Source organism: Scatophagus argus, chromosome 1 (genome assembly GCF_020382885.2).
Source record: "Scatophagus argus isolate fScaArg1 chromosome 1, fScaArg1.pri, whole genome shotgun sequence".
NCBI classification, from domain to species: Eukaryota; Metazoa; Chordata; class Actinopteri; family Scatophagidae; genus Scatophagus; species Scatophagus argus.
In genome coordinates, this window is record NC_058493.1 from 28,190,649 (window position 1) to 28,208,378 (window position 17,730).

At 44.2% G+C, this 17,730-nt stretch overlaps 1 protein-coding gene across 8 annotated transcripts in view; it reads left to right on the forward strand.

The window, feature by feature from the left end:
• The first annotated feature begins 1,049 nt into the window (after positions 1 to 1,049).
• The window catches only part of herc1 (HECT and RLD domain containing E3 ubiquitin protein ligase family member 1), a 48,351-nt gene continuing 31,670 nt past the window's right edge, over positions 1,050 to 17,730 (forward strand). For 5 of the 8 annotated variants that reach the window (XM_046397003.1, XM_046397030.1, XM_046397039.1 and 2 more), the window contains exons 1-20: positions 1,050 to 1,746; positions 4,722 to 5,698; positions 6,053 to 6,148; positions 6,483 to 6,677; positions 7,319 to 7,630; positions 7,954 to 8,050; positions 8,511 to 8,654; positions 8,942 to 9,069; positions 9,389 to 9,533; positions 9,959 to 10,130; positions 11,244 to 11,378; positions 11,928 to 12,093; positions 12,910 to 13,035; positions 13,832 to 14,053; positions 15,090 to 15,242; positions 16,070 to 16,202; positions 16,594 to 16,785; positions 16,933 to 17,157; positions 17,323 to 17,496; positions 17,609 to 17,723. In XM_046397003.1, the coding sequence (XP_046252959.1) occupies positions 4,748 to 5,698; positions 6,053 to 6,148; positions 6,483 to 6,677; positions 7,319 to 7,630; positions 7,954 to 8,050; positions 8,511 to 8,654; positions 8,942 to 9,069; positions 9,389 to 9,533; positions 9,959 to 10,130; positions 11,244 to 11,378; positions 11,928 to 12,093; positions 12,910 to 13,035; positions 13,832 to 14,053; positions 15,090 to 15,242; positions 16,070 to 16,202; positions 16,594 to 16,785; positions 16,933 to 17,157; positions 17,323 to 17,496; positions 17,609 to 17,723 (3,881 nt within the window). In that variant the 5' untranslated portion in view covers positions 1,050 to 1,746; positions 4,722 to 4,747. The other 3 variants (XM_046397066.1, XM_046397012.1, XM_046397021.1) reach the window with 3 other exon arrangements.

Genomic DNA, 17,730 nt, shown 5'->3' on the forward strand with positions numbered 1-17,730 from the left:
GATTGGGCAGAAATCTAGTTTCACATCAGAGAAAATGGTTCATTTTCATGCCGAAAATAATTCACTAAAAGCTTTGTTCTTAGCCAAAGTGCAATGTTCATCAAAGCATTTTCGCATGATGTTCAGTCTGATGTGTGTTGGAGATCAGACATAAAAACAGTAGAAACACGTATTTGTACTATGGACGTCAATTAATTTAAAGATTTATTAATTATTCCAAATATTGTTTTATTACTCAATTCATTTTACAATTAATTTACACCAAATAAATTTAAAACCATGTCTCATTGATGTTTCACTGTTCAGTAATCTAATTATCATTTCATTTCCAGGCTGTGTTTTGATATTAATAATAAAAAATATAAAATGTCCAGTGATGCCAGGTGGAGTGTAACGCTGTGTTACCATAACACCGGCGGAGTAAAACTTGTCAGTGAACAAGAAACATTTATAAAGTTGGAGTGTGGCTGCTTGTGGAGAGAGTGATACGTACATTAAACTGATTTTTAAATGGATAAAATGCATTTCAACGCTGCTCAGGTCCACAGCAGTACATTTCGATTTCTTCCTGTTAAAAGGGTTTTTCCTTGCCACTGTCTGTTTGCTCGGAGGTTCAGGCTCTGGGTCTCTGTAAAGCATCTAGAGACAATTTTGACTGCATAAGGTGCTGTATAAATAAAAATTGATTGATTTGCTGCTTAGTTTCCAACACTGGTACTTCTACTGCTTCTTCAAAGTAAACACATCTGGTGTTTAATGTCTTTCCCTCATGTATCTTTCTCTTTGTCATTTCCCTCATTCCGTGTGAGCTCTCTGCTGACGGCTGCCATAAAAATGACCACACAAAACAAACAGCAAACAGGACGTGTTTCTGAGATAAACTGAGAACTGCACCTTCAGCTGGGCTTCCATATGTCTGCGTCTTCAAGATAACCGCGAAACCCACTGGAGACACCACGTGACAGCACATGACGTCAGCCAACTTCACCATAGAAACTGGTAAAATGATTTTTAAACAAATGAGCTAATAGGCTGTCAGTCACTGCCGTTGCAAACCGTCCTCTGACATGAATCTGAATGATGGCGTTGTGATCTGTTTTTTCTTCTCGATATCGCGATAATATCGTCACTGTGAATTAACTTGGTCACGATAATTTTGTAGTGTAAATCTGATACTGTGACACGACTAATCCTTTATTCACATTTTAATAAACCATGCTATACATGCGATGACAGCAGTGAAACTGTAACGACACACAGTGTAGAAATGACTGTTAGCAGAGGCAGTACTGGTCACCCGAAGCTGAAAGCGGTGTCATGTAGAATCGCTGTGTTCCGGACCCCTTTGTCTCTGTGGCCGTCAATACGATGTGGATGAGCCGCTGGCATGAACGAATTCAGGAGACAGAGAGAGTACACGAAGACAGGTAGACGGGCGGCAAAGTGTTCGGGTAAGCAGACAGACAGATAGAGACACAGACAGGGAGACAGACAGGTCCCAACGTCACCGCCCTGGGCTGGGGCTCGGCTAGGGGTTGGGACCCAGCAGGCTGGACCTAATCGCAGTGGAAGGTACGGGAGAGGCGGGCGGAGGCATGGGAATCCATGCATGGCTCTGTCTCCTTTCACAATAACGTTATCGAAGCGTGCGGATATTGACCGAACTCCCGGTGTTAATGCAATGAAGCACGGCTAGGTTCTTGTGTAAGCACAACGCAAAGAAGAGGAAGCCCTTGACAGCGACTGGTAAGTGAGATTTCACTCCAGCTAACGTTAGAGTGCAGCTAGCAAAGCCGACCTGCTTGACGCTATGATACAGCAGATAAGCCAACCTGAGAGCCAAAATAGCTCATGCTAAAGCTCGGGTTGAGCTTTTTGTACACGTACATATCGCCTAACCATTAACTACCATTAACTTAGCCTCCTGTCATATTTGTGCCTTGGTGTGCCATGTCTGTTTTTCGGTTTGCTAGCTGAGAGACGTGAGGAAAGTTAACGTTAGCAGTCGTTAGCTAACGTAAACAGTAGCGCCAGTTGACAGTCGTCTTTTAGGTTTGTTGCTGAACAATTTGCCCGCGATATATCATTTAACAGAATTGTTTCGGTTTGCCAGAGCTGCCAAGGCTGCTGTGTAGTGCAGTTTCTTCAACGTTTGCAAGTCTCATGCAGCTAATGTCAGTGATCTGTGTAACTGTTAGCTGCTGCTGATTACTGCCTCTCTAATTTGACACAACAAGCACTGTAGCAACCGTCTCATCTGAGGCCAGCTGTGTCATGGTATTCACGTAGCTGTCTAATGTTATCTGCTGGTGGTTAGCTAGGTGCTAACAGCCTTAGCTAGAGCCATTGTTAAGGCAGTCTTAGCATGGGCCGTTACTGCAGTCGAGGTGTACAGTTAGCTAGCTGGGTGCTGCTGGCCGCTTCAACCAGACTGTAGTCGTTCATGAACAGCTGTAGTGTTTCCTGTCACGAATGTACGACTGGCAACGCGATTAATCCATGGCTGGCCACGCTGAACCACAGCTTCAGAGATTCTGGATCAGTAAACATGACTTTGATCAAATGCATGGGATGTACTGGGTAAATAGGTGCAGTTTGGTCAAAGTCTGCAGCCTTTCCACATCAGAGTCTCAGAGAAGGATGTGGTTCTGTTGTTCACACGTAGACTTTATATGTGGAAAAAGTCTTTTTCCGTGTCTGTTCTTACGGTGATACCTTTCCAGATAGCTCAAGCAGTGCTCACAGTAAGTGCTCAGTTGAATTTCCAGCTATTTTTACACAGAAATCTACCAAGGCAAAATGCATGCTGCGATCAGGTTATTGAATGAAATGTCACCTTGTGAGTGTCTTGTTATTGGCCCACTTACTCAGTCGTAACAGTGTTGGAAGGTGTTGTGTGTTTTATCTGGTAATGTTTCTGTTTTGGTTAAAGTGTAGGACTTGCGAAAATCATATGAGGTGCCGAGCCTGAAATTGTACGTTTCTGTATTTAACCTCAGAGGATAAATTAAGACTGATAGCACAAAGGCTGCCAGTTTCTCCCACAAACTGTCAGCAGATCCATCATCTTGTCAGTCCACATACACACTACTTCTCGCTTCTGTAATCATTTCAGTTCATGTGCACATGTCACATAGATTAAGTGCAGGCACAGTGTCTGAATGGAGTTTTATTTCAGCAGTAAGTTAGCAGACTCCAGTTTACATTAAGTACATGGAATCTAATGCATGAGAGATCTCATCTGCGATTAGCTGAAATAAATCTTTATTGTTCAAGAGGTGTTGATTAGTCTTGTTCATGGGGGTTGTTGTTGTATTGGAAGGTCTCCCTTTCACTCACATAGAGCCTTGAATCCTAAGTAGTTGGAACACTGTGTTAAACGTAGCTAACAAAGAATGCAGCCATCATTATTTTTTCAAGACATTTAGGGATTTCACCGTCTTCAGGTGATCAAGCCATAATGTGGCCTGTGATCCCTCAGGCCTTAAAAACCAACATAAATGTATAAAGGGTATCGCTACATGGGCCCAGGAGCACTTCAGAAAACCGTCATCACCAAACACAGTTTGTCGCTGTCTCTACGAATGCATGTTGAGACTCTACCATGAAAAGCAAAAGCCATGTATCAGCGTCCAGAAACACAGCTGACTTCTCTGAGTACAAGATCATCTGAGATGGACTGACACAAAGTGGAAAAGTGTGCTGTGGTCCGACGAGTCCACATTTTAAATTATTTTTAGAAATTGTGGACATTGTGTCCTCCAGGCCAACGGGGAAAAGGACCATCCAGATTGTTACCAGAACAAAGTTCAAAAGCCAGCGCCTGTGATGGTTCATAGCTGTGTTAGTGATTCCTGTGGCCATAGATTTTGTGTTTTACCTTTTAGTAAAAACATAATCACATAACACTCCATCTTTTTTCTCATCTTTTATTACAGAACAATGTGTATACCTGCCAAAATCCCATGAAAACAACGACAGCTTTTGCTTTTAGCACACTTTGGTTTCTTATCATATTTAAATAACATACAAACACTCTGAATTAGGATCCAATCAGATACAATTCATAAGTGTAATCAGAATCACTAATGTACCCAGCCTCACAAAGGAGCAGCTTTAATAAACTTCAGTCAATTAATATCTCCTTCACAAGAAATTGTTATTCATCATCCTAAATGAGAAGATGTCATCTTTCATGGAGTTAAAGGTTAACTCATTACAATACAGTAGGTTTGAGAGAAACCGTGTAAGTGTTTACTCTGTATACTTTGTTTGAATCATGTGGCCATGCTTTTTCAGCCCTTTCCGCATGCACATGACTAAGCACTTTACAGAATTGCTCTTACATGAAATAAATCAAATTTCATGTTTCAGTGAAATGATGCTTGAATTAATAGTTGTTATCTCTTTCCGGTTTAGTAGTGCTTCTATGGGCAGCGTTGCCTTTGTGTGAATTGTAGGAAATGATGGAGGTGAACTAGAACAAACCACAGCAACACAACCAGTATATATTTAAAAGATGGTGATACAAATAAGCGTGTCCTCTTTGTATTTACAAAATTGACCAGGGAATTTCAAGACCAACTTGAATACATTATGGGCTTGTAACCACATGTTAAAGTGACCTTTGTTGGAAGACAGCATGTGAAAATGAGTTTTGTCCAGTCCTTGCTGTTCACAAGTTTGATGTTAACATTTTGTACAATGTTGGATGTTTAAAGGACTGATGGATCCAGAGTGACATGCCATGGCTTTAATGATCCCCCCGGTGAAACTGAAATGGCTGGAGCACCTAAACAGCTCATGGATCACGGAGGACAGCGAATCAATAGCCACACGGGAGGGGGTCTCGGTGCTCTACTCAAAGCTGCTGGCCAACAAAGAGGCCGTTCTCCTGCCGCAGCAGGTGCTGTGTCTGAAGGGCCCCCAACTTCCAGACTTTGAGCGTGAATCCCTCTCCAGCGATGAGCAGGAGCACTACCTGGATGCTCTACTCAGCAGCCAGTTGGCTTTGGCCAAGATGGTCTGCTCCGACTCTCCCTTTGCTGCTGCCCTGCGCAAACGTGTGCTGGTGCTCCAGCGCATCTTCTATGCACTTTCAAACAAGTACCACGACAAGGGAAAGGTCAAGCAGCAGCAGCACTCTCCGGAGAACAACTCTGGCTCGGCCGATCTGCACTCTGTCAGCGAGCGGCCGCGCTCCAGCACTGACGCCCTCATTGAGATGGGTGTTCGCACCGGCCTCAGCCTTCTTTTTGCTCTGCTGCGCCAGAGTTGGATGATGCCTCCTCCACCTGGCCCGGGTGGAGGTCCTGGGGGCACAATAAACTTGTGCAATGATGTCATTCACACAGCCATTGATGTGGTCAACTCCCTGCCACCCCTCTCTCTGGCCAACGAGAGCAAGATCCCACCAATGGGCCTGGACTGCCTGGCCCAGGTCACTACTTTCCTGAAAGGAGTCACAATGCCAAACTCGGGGGCGGATATTTTAGGGCGTCGGCTTGCATCAGAGCTCCTGCTCGGGCTGGCTTCCCAGAGGGGCTCCCTCCGCTACCTGCTCGAGTGGATTGAGATGGCCTTGGCCGCATCAGCTGTGGTCAGTACTATGGAGGAGAATAAGATGCTGCAGAACCAGGAGGGACTCATTGGCTATGATTGTTTCATGAACATCCTCATGCAGATGAGACGCTCTTTGGTGAGTAAACGTTTAACAGCATTGGCTGACGACAAGTTTTTCTTAGTTGTTAAATTACTCAAGACAGAACTCAGTATATGTCGTAATTGTTGCTTATATCAAAGACAGCCACTCTGAATAACTCAGACCGTTTACATGGAGATAATCAGTAAAGCCTGAAATAAAAACCTGATGATGTATCAAATCCTTTGTCGTATAGCCAGCGTCGGTTTGCTTTTTTTGGTTTTTGGTTCCTATCAGATAAAGTAATTTAAGGTTTCCTTTAGTGGGCTCTGTTAGAAGGCTTGGTGCTGCCGAGTGTGATGTTTGTATTTATTTGGATTCCATGTTGATCTTAGTGTGTTATGGTCTCAGGGCTCCTCTGCAGATCGCAGCCAGTGGCGAGAACCCACACGGACCCCTGATGGCCTGTGCTCTTTGTACGAGGCGGCACTCTGTCTTTTTGAAGAAGTAAGAAATTTACAGTGTTTTACTTTCAGAATTGTATTTATCATCCTGCCGTATGTACGTAACACACCTCAACAAGCTGATTTCTAAGAGTGGATGGCACAGCTGTCATACAAGTTGCTCCTCCTCAGAGTTGCTGTCACTGTTACCCGTCACCCAGAAGCTCCATTTTCAACATGTAATTCATTTTCCTCAAAGTCACCCTTCCCTCAAAACGATGTTGTCTTTAGAATGACCTTGTAAGGAGAAAGAGTGCATGTAATTTTAAGAACTGCTGTCTGTGCAGTCATTAAGTGAACGTCTTGGCCGGTTCTGTAATCACGTCCTTTGGTTTCAGGTATGTCGGATGGCATCAGACTACTCTCGCACCTGTGTCAGTCCGGACAGCATACAGACCGGCGAGGCGCCCGTGGTGTCTGAAACCTGTGAGGTTTATGTGTGGGGCAGTAACAGCAGCCACCAGCTCGTGGAGGGCACACAGGAGAAGATCCTGCAGCCCAAGCTGGCCGCCAGCTTCGCCGATGCACAGACAGTAAGAGGACAGGGTTCACACTGTGCCTGCTGTGGAGCTGTATGTTCACACATGTTGAGACGGGAGACGTCTGTCCGCCTGTATTCATCATAAGAAAAACTGTTTGGCCAAGTTTTGACTCTTAAGGAGGGAAAAAAAAATTTCCCCTCAAGGCTTGAATTATACTGATTGGCATAAAAGAAGGCTGTTACATCGACATGGTGATGATGCATTCAAATTCAAATTTCACTGGCTCTTCCTCAGAGAAAAAAACAGCTGTACATCAAAGCAATGCGTCATGCTTTATTTGTTAGGCAATCTGATACAGGGACTTTCAGATGGAGGCAGACAGCATCAAGACTGCTCTCCTCCAATGTCTTCTCTTTTTCAGTTCACAGGGACAGGAAACCACACCATGAAGATAACAGATCTGTCTTTAAGTGTATCTCTGCACTTTTGATTAAATTTAATGGAATAATGACATGTAATAGATTATGAGAAACTGTCATATGGCAGATGGGTCTCTTAATATGGTGTCTAATGACATACCGTATCGTCTCTCCATAGCATTTTGCCAGTTGGTCTCAGTTACTCACAGTGACACAAGGACGAGTCAGCTTGCCGTCTTTCACCACACACATCTTTCCCTCATTTCTCTGCAGATTGAGGCAGGTCAGTACTGCACTTTTGTGATCTCTTCCGATGGTTCAGTTCGGGCGTGTGGAAAGGGCAGCTACGGCCGCTTGGGCCTGGGGGACTCCAACAATCAGTCAACGCTCAAGAAGCTGACCTTTGAACCGCACCGAGCCATCAAGAAGGTGTCGTCGTCCAAGGGCTCAGACGGCCACACGCTGGCCTTCACTACGGAGGGTGAGGTGTTCAGCTGGGGTGACGGTGATTATGGCAAACTGGGTCACGGGAACAGCTCGACACAGAAATACCCTAAACTTATCCAGGGGCCACTACAGGGGAAGGTATGGTTTCACTCCACGCAGTGTTTTATTGACCTGGTCTGCATTCCAGATTTTCATTCTGTTCACAGTAGCACGTTTAAAGTAAGCCCACCTTCACGTGGTGAATTGTTTTTGAACTAGAAGCTGTCATGTAAAAACTCAGAAGGAGACTTGAGGATTATAATAATTGTCAGCTGACATAAAAATCCAGGGCCTTGGCTATGGGTTTCTTATAGCTCAGTGTGCCTCCAGTTTTGAAAATGGACAAGAGAAATTCAGTAAATACCTTTTTGCTTGTGTGATTGCTGGCACTGACAAACAGTCATAATGTGTGTGTGCGCCAGGTGGTGGTTTGTGTGTCTGCTGGCTACAGACACAGTGCTGCAGTCAGCGAGGATGGAGAGCTGTACACATGGGGTGAAGGAGATTTTGGACGGTTAGGTAAGCTGCTGATTTATCCTAAAATCTCTTCTATTGTAATGTAAGGCATGTCTGCATTAAAATGTCTAAAAATGAGTCTACTGACTAACGTGAATAAAACATTAAAATTCGTATGTGAACAATATCTGCTTGAGTCACGTCAGAAAGATTTTCATCAGGCTAAAACTCTACTTATGTCTTTTGTTCGACTGCGAGGCCTCTAGCTGCAGAGAGTAACACGCTGTTCATTTAAAGGAACAGTTCAACCAAAAATGAAAATTCAGTCGTTTTCTGCTCACACCTTCACGTGTCAGCAGGCCCCTGATGAGTGTATGCTGTAGAAAGCAGCGGGTTCAGAGGTCTTATTTGTGTCAGAAGCAGAAGGTCAAACCTCAGTTCTGAGAAGGGAAATCTTCATATTGCCACTCTCTTAATTTCCATTGGTTGACAGCCTCACCTTTTTAATTGTTTGGGATTGCAGGTCACGGTGACAGCAACAGCAGAAACATTCCCACTCTGGTTAAAGACATCAGCAATGTGGGCGAGGTGTCCTGTGGTAGCTCCCATACTATTGCACTGTCAAAGGATGGACGCACCGTGTGGTCCTTTGGAGGAGGGGACAACGGTGTGTAGACCCCTCATTAAGACAAAGTTTGTTGTTTATTTTGTTTACTTATGTTTCATGTCACAAGTAATCCAGTAAGTTGAAAGATTACTCACTGAAGTTTGCCGTTTACTTATTCAAAGTGTGTGCATGTAGTATTTTTCGATTTTACGATATATTTAAAGGTGTAATTTTGTTTTATTTTTTATTTATTTAAACTGTTAAACTGTTTCACTTCACTAAAATGTGAGTATGCGCACATACTGTAAATCACTCAGTCTAAAGAAAAACCATCTGTTGTCCTGCAGGAAAACTGGGTCATGGTGATACTAATCGAGTCTACAAGCCAAAAGTAGTGGAGGCCCTGCAGGGGATGTTCATCAGGAAAGTGTGTGCAGGAAGCCAGTCGTCTCTCGCCTTAACCTCCACCGGACAGGTCGGACATCATTTTTGTTAACCAAAACAGAATAAAAGCTGTGGTTTGTTGAGGAAAAAGTGGAGCCTTGAGTTTCTTGAGCATTTGTGCTAAAGAGTTTGGTGCAGCTGTTTGCATTCTCACTGACAGCTGTTTGGACACGGACAGGATGACATTTTGAGGTCAGGACTCGTTATGTAACAAAGCTCTGCTTTCTTTAGTCTCACTGTTTTCTCATCAGGACGGTCTTTGTTTGGGGGAAAGGACCAAAATAAAAATGCTTTGCAGTGTGAACAGCAGAACTCGTCTGCTAATGTTGTTTCATGTCTCTTATTTGTAGGTGTACGCTTGGGGCTGTGGTGCTTGCCTGGGCTGCGGTTCTTCTGAGGCCACGGCGCTCAGGCCCAAACTGATCGAGGAACTGGCTACCACCCGGGTGGTGGACATCTCCATAGGGGACAGTCACTGTTTGGCCTTGTCGCATGGTAGTTGACTCTTCTTTTTTCATGCCCAAGCTTCCTACCACTCTGTCTTTCTGTTGTGGTTTTGTTCTTCTCTGTAGATGGTTATCTTTCAACAGCTGGTGCTGCATCAACAGAAACACATTTGCATGCTGTCAGGGATCAGCACTCAGTGTTAAAGTACATGCTAAATGCGCTGCCTGTGTCAGACACAGTTTAAGTTCCGTTTTGCAGACACAAGATAGATTTTGTTGTTCTTTAAACATGTGGCAGAACTGTCACTGGTAACAGGATGTAACTGCAAAAACACAGACCACATTTAAGCTATTTCTTAACTTAACTTCAGTATTTCAGCTTCTGCACCGTCATTAATGAGTCTAACTTTACGTGCAGTATGAAAAAAATCATCAGTCATGTCTAATATTACTGCTACTCAAACCACCATCTAGACAATGAAGTGTACGCATGGGGCAACAACTCCATGGGCCAGTGTGGTCAGGGGAACTCCACAGGGCCAATCACCAAGCCCAAGAAGGTCGTCGGCCTGGATGGAGTCGCCATTCAGCAGATCTCAGCCGGCACGTCCCACAGCCTGGCGTGGACAGCCCTGCCAAGAGACAGGTGAGCTACCGTCAGAGTTCATACGTCGAGTGAAGGTAACGCTGACTGCAGCCCGGTTATACAGGAGAACTTCATTTAGTGGGGGAGGGAGGGTGAAGGCGAGTTCTGATGTCACAACACCCCCCGGCTTCTGTACTTAATAAGTTTGCACAACAGAAGTCAAAGGTCAGTGACTGCATGTGAAATGTGCCGCAGCTTTTCCTTCTCTGTTGGCGTCGTGCTTGTCTGTGCTGCTGTTGTGTGTCAGAGGGAAGGTGACAGCAGTGGGTTTTCCAGAAGCATTTCAGTATTCAGCTGTTCTTAAAGGTCAGCTTCAGATGCACTTTTTCAGATGAAAGTGGCGTGCTGTGTGTATTTTTACAGTTTACCCGTGTTTGTGGAGTACAGCGATATGACAGCATGTGCTGTGAGACAATGTAAATTTACCAGCTTTTTGCTTTTTATTGACGGAGGGAAAATCTGTTATATCACTAACTCCTACATGTGTGAGTTGTAAGTGTATTTGTATTTGTAGTTGTAATGTGTATTTTACAGGAAGTTAAGTCTGCATTGTTTGGCCCTGACAGAATACTAGCAGCTCTTCATTACAGACAGATGAATTTATTTATAGAAGAGAGTTGATGTGGTTTTAGGGCACAAATGAGGTCTGGTTTTCTGGTCACGAAGAGTACGACCCCGCATGTGAAAACAGTCGTTTAATGTCTCCTGCACGGAGCTTTCCATGTCACCAGGGTAGACGGTTTATACAGACAGACAATGTTACTAACTGGGCTTTGACAGCAATGGTGGGCATTCATGAGGTGAGGGGGTTTAATGAAAAACTAATGAGTTGCATCATGGGAATTGTAGTTCAGGACATTTTGATGTGTGTTGCTTAAGTTTTGTCTTTTTTTAGTGCTTTAAGGGCCAAATTATCCGTTTATGGGTAGTGGGTAGACTGGTTCAAGGGATCGTTGGAGGAGCTGACACATTTTTAACTGCTTTAATGAGCTGCGTTTCAGTAACAACACTCAGCAGTTTAGATTCAGTGATGCACATTCTTTCAAAGTCATCCATTCAAGCACCTTGAATTGCTAGAGCAACTGTTAATATTAGCTCACTTCTGCTCTTTAGGCAAGTGGTGGCTTGGCACCGGCCCTACTGTGTCGACCTGGAAGAAAGCACCTTCTCCCACTTGCGCTCCTTCCTTGAGCGCTACTGTGACGGCATCAACAGTGAAATTCCTCCTCTCCCGTTCCCTTCATCCAGGTAGGCACACACAGCCTGCAAGGCACACCTTCACTGTTAAAGCCCTTTCACACCTGCAGTCGACCCCCACGTAATGGGGCAGGGCTCGATATCCAGAGAAGTCTGTACCACCTGGACAAATTCCCACCTGAAGACCTCATAACATTTCAGGGAAAATGCTGGTACAGCTGTGTGGTGAAAGCAAACCGAATGAACAAACCAATCATGAGACTGTGCTGATGACATATTTGAATCTGTGCCTGTTTTTTATGGTTGTCTTAGCTGGCGTCACAGTTACTTGTTGGGTATTAAGTGCATTCTGCCCCACCTATTGCCTGAAAACTTATCCCAGTAATTTTCCAGGAGCTGTGTGTGAAAGAGGCTTTAGTGGCTGTGGAAAGTAAGAGAGGGAAGATTTACGGCACTTCCTCAAACCATTCCTGATACTGACAAATTACTCTCATTTGCTCGTTGTAGACTGGTGTCAGATTATGATTTTTAGATTAATGCTTTATGGAACATCTAACTCCTCCAGTTTCTGAATAATTCTTTATTCACGTGTTTCTGCAGGGAGCATCATAATTTCCTCAAGCTGTGCCTTCGGCTTTTGTCCAATCATCTGGCTCTGGCTCTGGCCGGGGGCGTGGCCACCAGTATCTTAGGTCGGCAGGCCAGGCCCCTGAGGAACCTGCTGTTCAGACTGATGGACTCCTCCGTGCCAGATGAGATTCAGGAGGTGAGACGAGAGTGCGACAAAACTTCAAACATTTGGATTGTTTGGACGAATAAGGTTGAATAATGATGAGTCTTCACATTGTAAAGATTCACATTGTAAAGATTCACTTTGGATGGCTCACTTCTGAACGTTTTCATAGTTCACGTTTAATAGATTTTTAACATTTCAGATAATCGTGAAGCCACAGGCGACATCAAATATTTTTTGTTTAGTTTACAATAATACAATTAACGAAAAGCACCAGAAGTTGACATGAGAGACGTTGGAGCCGTCATTGTTGCTTATAAAATGAGTAAAAAAAATCTGACTTTGAGCCTTTAATCTAATGTCTCTTAATGTTAATTTTAAATTATAGACCTTAAAATGTCTTCTGTATGATTTTGACAGGTCTGAAAAAATAGATTAGAATGTGAAATTAATGTTACTTTCTACAAACCTGGATTAATATTAGTATTTTAAATGTTTTATTTATTTATTTATTTTCTTGTCAGAAACTTGCATTATTTGCACTAACAAATTCCTGACTGGCAAAGATGTAGAACGCTTTAATCTCTTAAGTAAATAATAATTAAATCTGTATAGTTAATTCTTTTCACTTTTTGATTTTGTATTCAGTTAAAATAAGATGCTTGCTGTTACAGTAGGATTTTGGGTTATTCTTTGTGCTTTTCACTTCATGTTACCTTGAGAAGCACCTTCATCTTTTTTTGATTAATGTGGAGTAAATGAAGTCATTTCTTAAAAAGTCATAAAGTTGTGAATCTGAAACATGACCGTAGGCCGTGACAGCATGCTGTTGTGTGTTCGTCCCCTCAGGCGGTGATCGAGACTCTGTCGGTGGGGGCGACCATGCTGCTGCCTCCACTGAGAGAGAGGATGGAGCTTCTCCACTCTTTGCTGCCTCAGGGCCCCGACAGATGGGAGAGCCTCTCCAAAGGACAGGTACCCTATGTTGCCTAACACTCTGGTCTGAGTACACTATATGGACAAAAGTATCCAGACACTCCTCTTCATGGGGCTGTTTTCCAGGGTTTGGGCTCGGCCCCTGACTTCCAGTGAAGGGAAATCTTAATGCTTCAGCACACCAAGACATTTTGGACAATGCTATGCTTCCATCTTTGTGGCAATAGTTTGTTGAAGGCCCTTTTCTATTCCAGCATGACTGTTGACTGACATGACTTTGAGTTTGGTGTGGAAGAAGTTGACTGGCCCACACAGAGCCCTGACCTCAACCCCATCCAACACCTTTGGGATGAATTTGAACGGAGATTGTGAGCCAGGCCTTGAAGTTAGGGTGTGTTCACATTAACCAGTGAGTCATTAGTTGTGGCTTGTAGACTGAAAGACAGTAAGGTCAGCTCAGTGATGGACGACAAATGTAGCTTTTACAGCGTGAGCTGCTTGGTTAATGGCCCACTTTGTTCTGTGGGTTGTTTGGACAGAGTGAAAAGTTGTTTTTGATTCTTCTAAGTGGTCTCTTACAAAGTTTTGACCAATCTTCCCGACATGCATTTCAACAACAGGGAATATGTATGGGATTCTGCGTTCCCAATGTTAATGGGATTAAAATGTCTTGACAGGTTCCACTGACCTCAAAAATCAACTCAACAAGGCAGCTGCTTACCAAGAACTTTTTCAGATAATTTGTTAATGTGTGTGGACCTTCAGACCAAAGCTGTGAAGAGCCTGCGTTTGAATGGTGCTGTACAAATAAACTTGCCTTGTGTTTGTGCCTCAGAGGATGCAGCTGGACATCATCCTGACCAGCCTTCAGGACCACACCCACGTGGCCTCGCTCCTGGGTTACAGCTCGCCTGCTGACGGCCCCGAGGTGCTTTCTTCTGGCCCGGCCTTCACAGCTTCCCCAGACCCCACGTACAGCACGACAGCGGGCCACCCTGACACCCACCTAGCTGAGATCCTCATGAAGACGCTGCTCAGGAACCTGGGCTTTTATACTGTAAGCAGATGATGTTTGGCTCAGCTCTTCCAGAGAGCACAGAGTTTGCTCGTTTGACTCCACTGAGTGTCTCTGTGTGTGTGTGTGTGTGTGTGTGTGCGCGTGTGCATGTGTGTGTGTGTGACTCAATAAGAGACCTTTATCTGTCAGATCATTATGATATGTTCAGAATCGACAAAGGCAGACATTACTCAGGAAGGAAGTCGACATATCAAGCACTACTGTTACACTCTCCCAGGCTTCTCTCAGTATCTGAGTGCTGGAGGCAGAGCATGACTCATATAATCCTTTGTTATTATCACCTGCTGCCTTTTTTCCTGGCACAGCAGTGGCTTGTTGCTGTGCTTCGTTCTCTAAAGAAGGCATTTTTATTGATTGTAACACACATACACACACACACACACACACACACACACAGGCTCTTTTCAAGTCCATGTGATTATGCGGGTCTGAGCAATAATGTATGATTAGACTGCAAGGCTTTCTGCATTTGAGTCGCTTGTTTTGGATTCATTGCCTCTTGCTGTATTTTTTCCTTTTTGCTTGCTCTCATTGCTGTATCCATAAAGAGAGCCCTGTTTTCTGCTTTGGGAGGGAAATCACAAATGGAAAAGTGACAGCTAGATAAAGGATATAATACAGTGGAAAAAAAACTGTAATCATTTGGATGAAAGAAATTTTGAAAATACTGAAAATGCAGTTTACAAAATGGGGACTGAACAAAGTAATGATTCTCTGTATCTCATAAGACTTAACTCATAACTTTTGTGCACCATTTGAACAGAACGGATGAGTGGCTAATTTGAAAGGCATCTCAAAATTTCTGCATCATCTACAGCTGCTTTTTATTCTGGACTCTTTTATAGATAGATCCCTTTCATACCAGCTTTAAGCTGTCATCCAAAATCTTGTGCCATGAAAACACATCCACACACACTCAGTTCCTATTGGCTATAATATAGTCATATCCATTTATTCTTCTCGAGTATGTTAACAAACTAGTGATAGTTATTCTTCTGTGTTTTGTGTCGTGCAGGATCAGGCTTTTGGCGAGCTGGAGAAGAACAGTGACAAGCTGCAGCAGGGTACATCCTCCTCTGACAGCAGCCAACCAGCTCACCTCCACCAGCTTCTGTGCTCCCTGCAGAAGCAGCTGTTGGCGTACTGCCACATCAACTCTGTCACTGAGGTAGGGCCCTTCTCATCTGCAACCTGTTCAAATATAAGACAAGACAAGTGTATTTATAAATTCACGTTGTATATATGGAGTACACCCATTTTGTGAAATATGGACCAGGATGCTTATACTCCATCGCCTGATTTCCAAACAGCTCTACTGTGTGCAAGTCACCCAGAGGTCCATTCATTCCTATGGGAAACTTTGTGATCTGGAGTGGGTTTGCGACACTCGTCCTTCCATTTTTTTTTTCAGTCTGAACTTTGCCTGGAGTGTGTTGAAGAATTTTAATCTTTAGTGGTTGATTTCGTGCAGATCATACACACTATGTGCAACAGGAAGTTGGCAAAAAAACACAGATTATCAGAAATGAAGGGTTATTGTGTTGAAAATAGCATTTATGCCTAAGGAAAACCTTCACAGACTTATTTAAACTTGCAGAACCAGTGCCATTAGGGTCATGTGACTCATTCCTTCTTTGACACTGGTTACAACATCATGTTCAGGTTTGGATTGCACAAGGTCATGCCCAAGGAAACTCAAGGGACAGCTGCCTCGTGTTGTCCAGTTTCATGAGGTTATTTACTTTCTGTTGCATGTCCAACTTTAGAACTCGCATGGTCCTGTTAATGAGGCACAAAATTACATTAAATCGCCCTTCTTTGTAAGAAAACCATACTTATTGTACATGATGCATGAAGGGAAGTAAATCCAAGCTGGGCAGCTTTTTGTCTTTGCGCCATTTGTTGACCAATTGAGTGGATTTGAGTGCCAGGAACACATAATATTCTCATGTGAGAGAAGTCAGTTCATTGGTGGACCTTGATGTTTTTCTGCAGAACTCCAGCAGTGTGGCTTTACTCCACAAACATCTGCAGCTGCTGCTGCCTCACGCCACAGACATCTTCTCCCGCTCGGCCACTCTGATAAAAGAGAGCTCCTGGAACGGCAGCATACAAGAGAAGCTGCAAGGTGAAGACGATTAATTCATCTCTTGTTTACTTCGTCCTTTTCTAAAACAAATAAATGCCCTCATTATGGTCATACATTTCTGAGAATTTTGTTTTGCTTTTGCACGTTTTGCCACTTGCTTCTAACTCAAAGACAGTGCAGTTCAAACTACATGACAAAACAAAGAAATAATCACGCTTATATATTGTCATTTTAAACTATAGGATACTTGATTTACATTAAATGGAAATGATAGGAATAGGAAAATCTTTTCATTACCTTGCTAAAATGCTACAACAGCGTGAACCCTGAACCCCAAACTCCCAGTAATCTAAAATAATTTTCAGAAAACATTTTGTCCTTTGTCAGTCCCACTGTTGTTAACCTCTGGCCACGTCTCTGTCGTCTCCAGATGTGATCTACGTGTCGGCAGCAGGCAGCATGCTGTGCCAGATAATCAACTCCTTGCTGCTGCTGCCGGTGTCGGTGGCGAGGCCTCTGCTGAGCCACCTTCTGGACCTGCTGCCTCCTCTGGACCGCCTCAACAGACTGCTGCCTGCGGCCTCCCCTCTGGAGGACCAGGAGCTGCAGTGGCCTCTGCACGGTGGGCATTAAGACATTTTCATTGTACAAATGAAAAACTGCAGAGTCAGTCCTGTCTTATCCTTCAAAGTGGATACATTTGGGAAACCTTTGAGGCCAGGAGAATATTTGCTGACCTTCTTCCACTCCACCTTTTCTTGCTTCCCAGGCACATCTGACTTTGCTGAGCCAGTCTCAGGAATGTCCCTGCCACAGCTGGCGCTCTCCTGGGTGTGGCTTGTGGATCTGGAGAGGACAGTTGCCCTGCTGGTAGGCCGTTGCTTAGGTGGGATGCTGCAGGGAGCTCCTACGTCGCTGGAGGAACAGGACACTGCTTACTGGCTCAAAACGCCCCTCTTCAGCAATGGCTTGGAAATGGACATTCCACAGCTGGGTAGGGGTTAGACCAACACAGCAGTGTGTTCACCTGTCTCACTGAAGGCTTTTGTCCAGCTGACTCGTAAAAACGAACATGTTTCTCATTTTCCCGTTTTATTCCGTTATTCATTCGTTGTTTCTTCTGTGACTTGTTGAGCTGATGTTCCCTTGTGTCCTCCAGACGCCTGCATCAGCTCATTACTGGAGGCAGCACTGTCTGGTAACGAAGAGCAGAAGCCTTTTGACTGCACGCTGCGTCCTGACTTGAGTGTCCTGGTGGATTTGGCTCTGGGCTCCTCTAAAGAGCCTGCCAACAGCCTCTGGATCAACATGCAGGACTATGCCATCAGCAAAGGTCTCCCTTTTGATTGTGCATGTCATGAATTCTGTTCTGTTGCCTCTGTGCCAGGGGCATTAGTCTTAAAGTGAATGACAGTTTACTGACTGCACTGTGCATTCTGTTGCAGATTGGGACAATGCATCTCTCAGTAATGAGTCCCTGTTAGACACTGTGTCCAGGTTTGTGTTGGCAGCCTTATTGAAACACACTGGACTGCTGGGCCAAGGCTGCGGAGAGGGCAGGTACTGT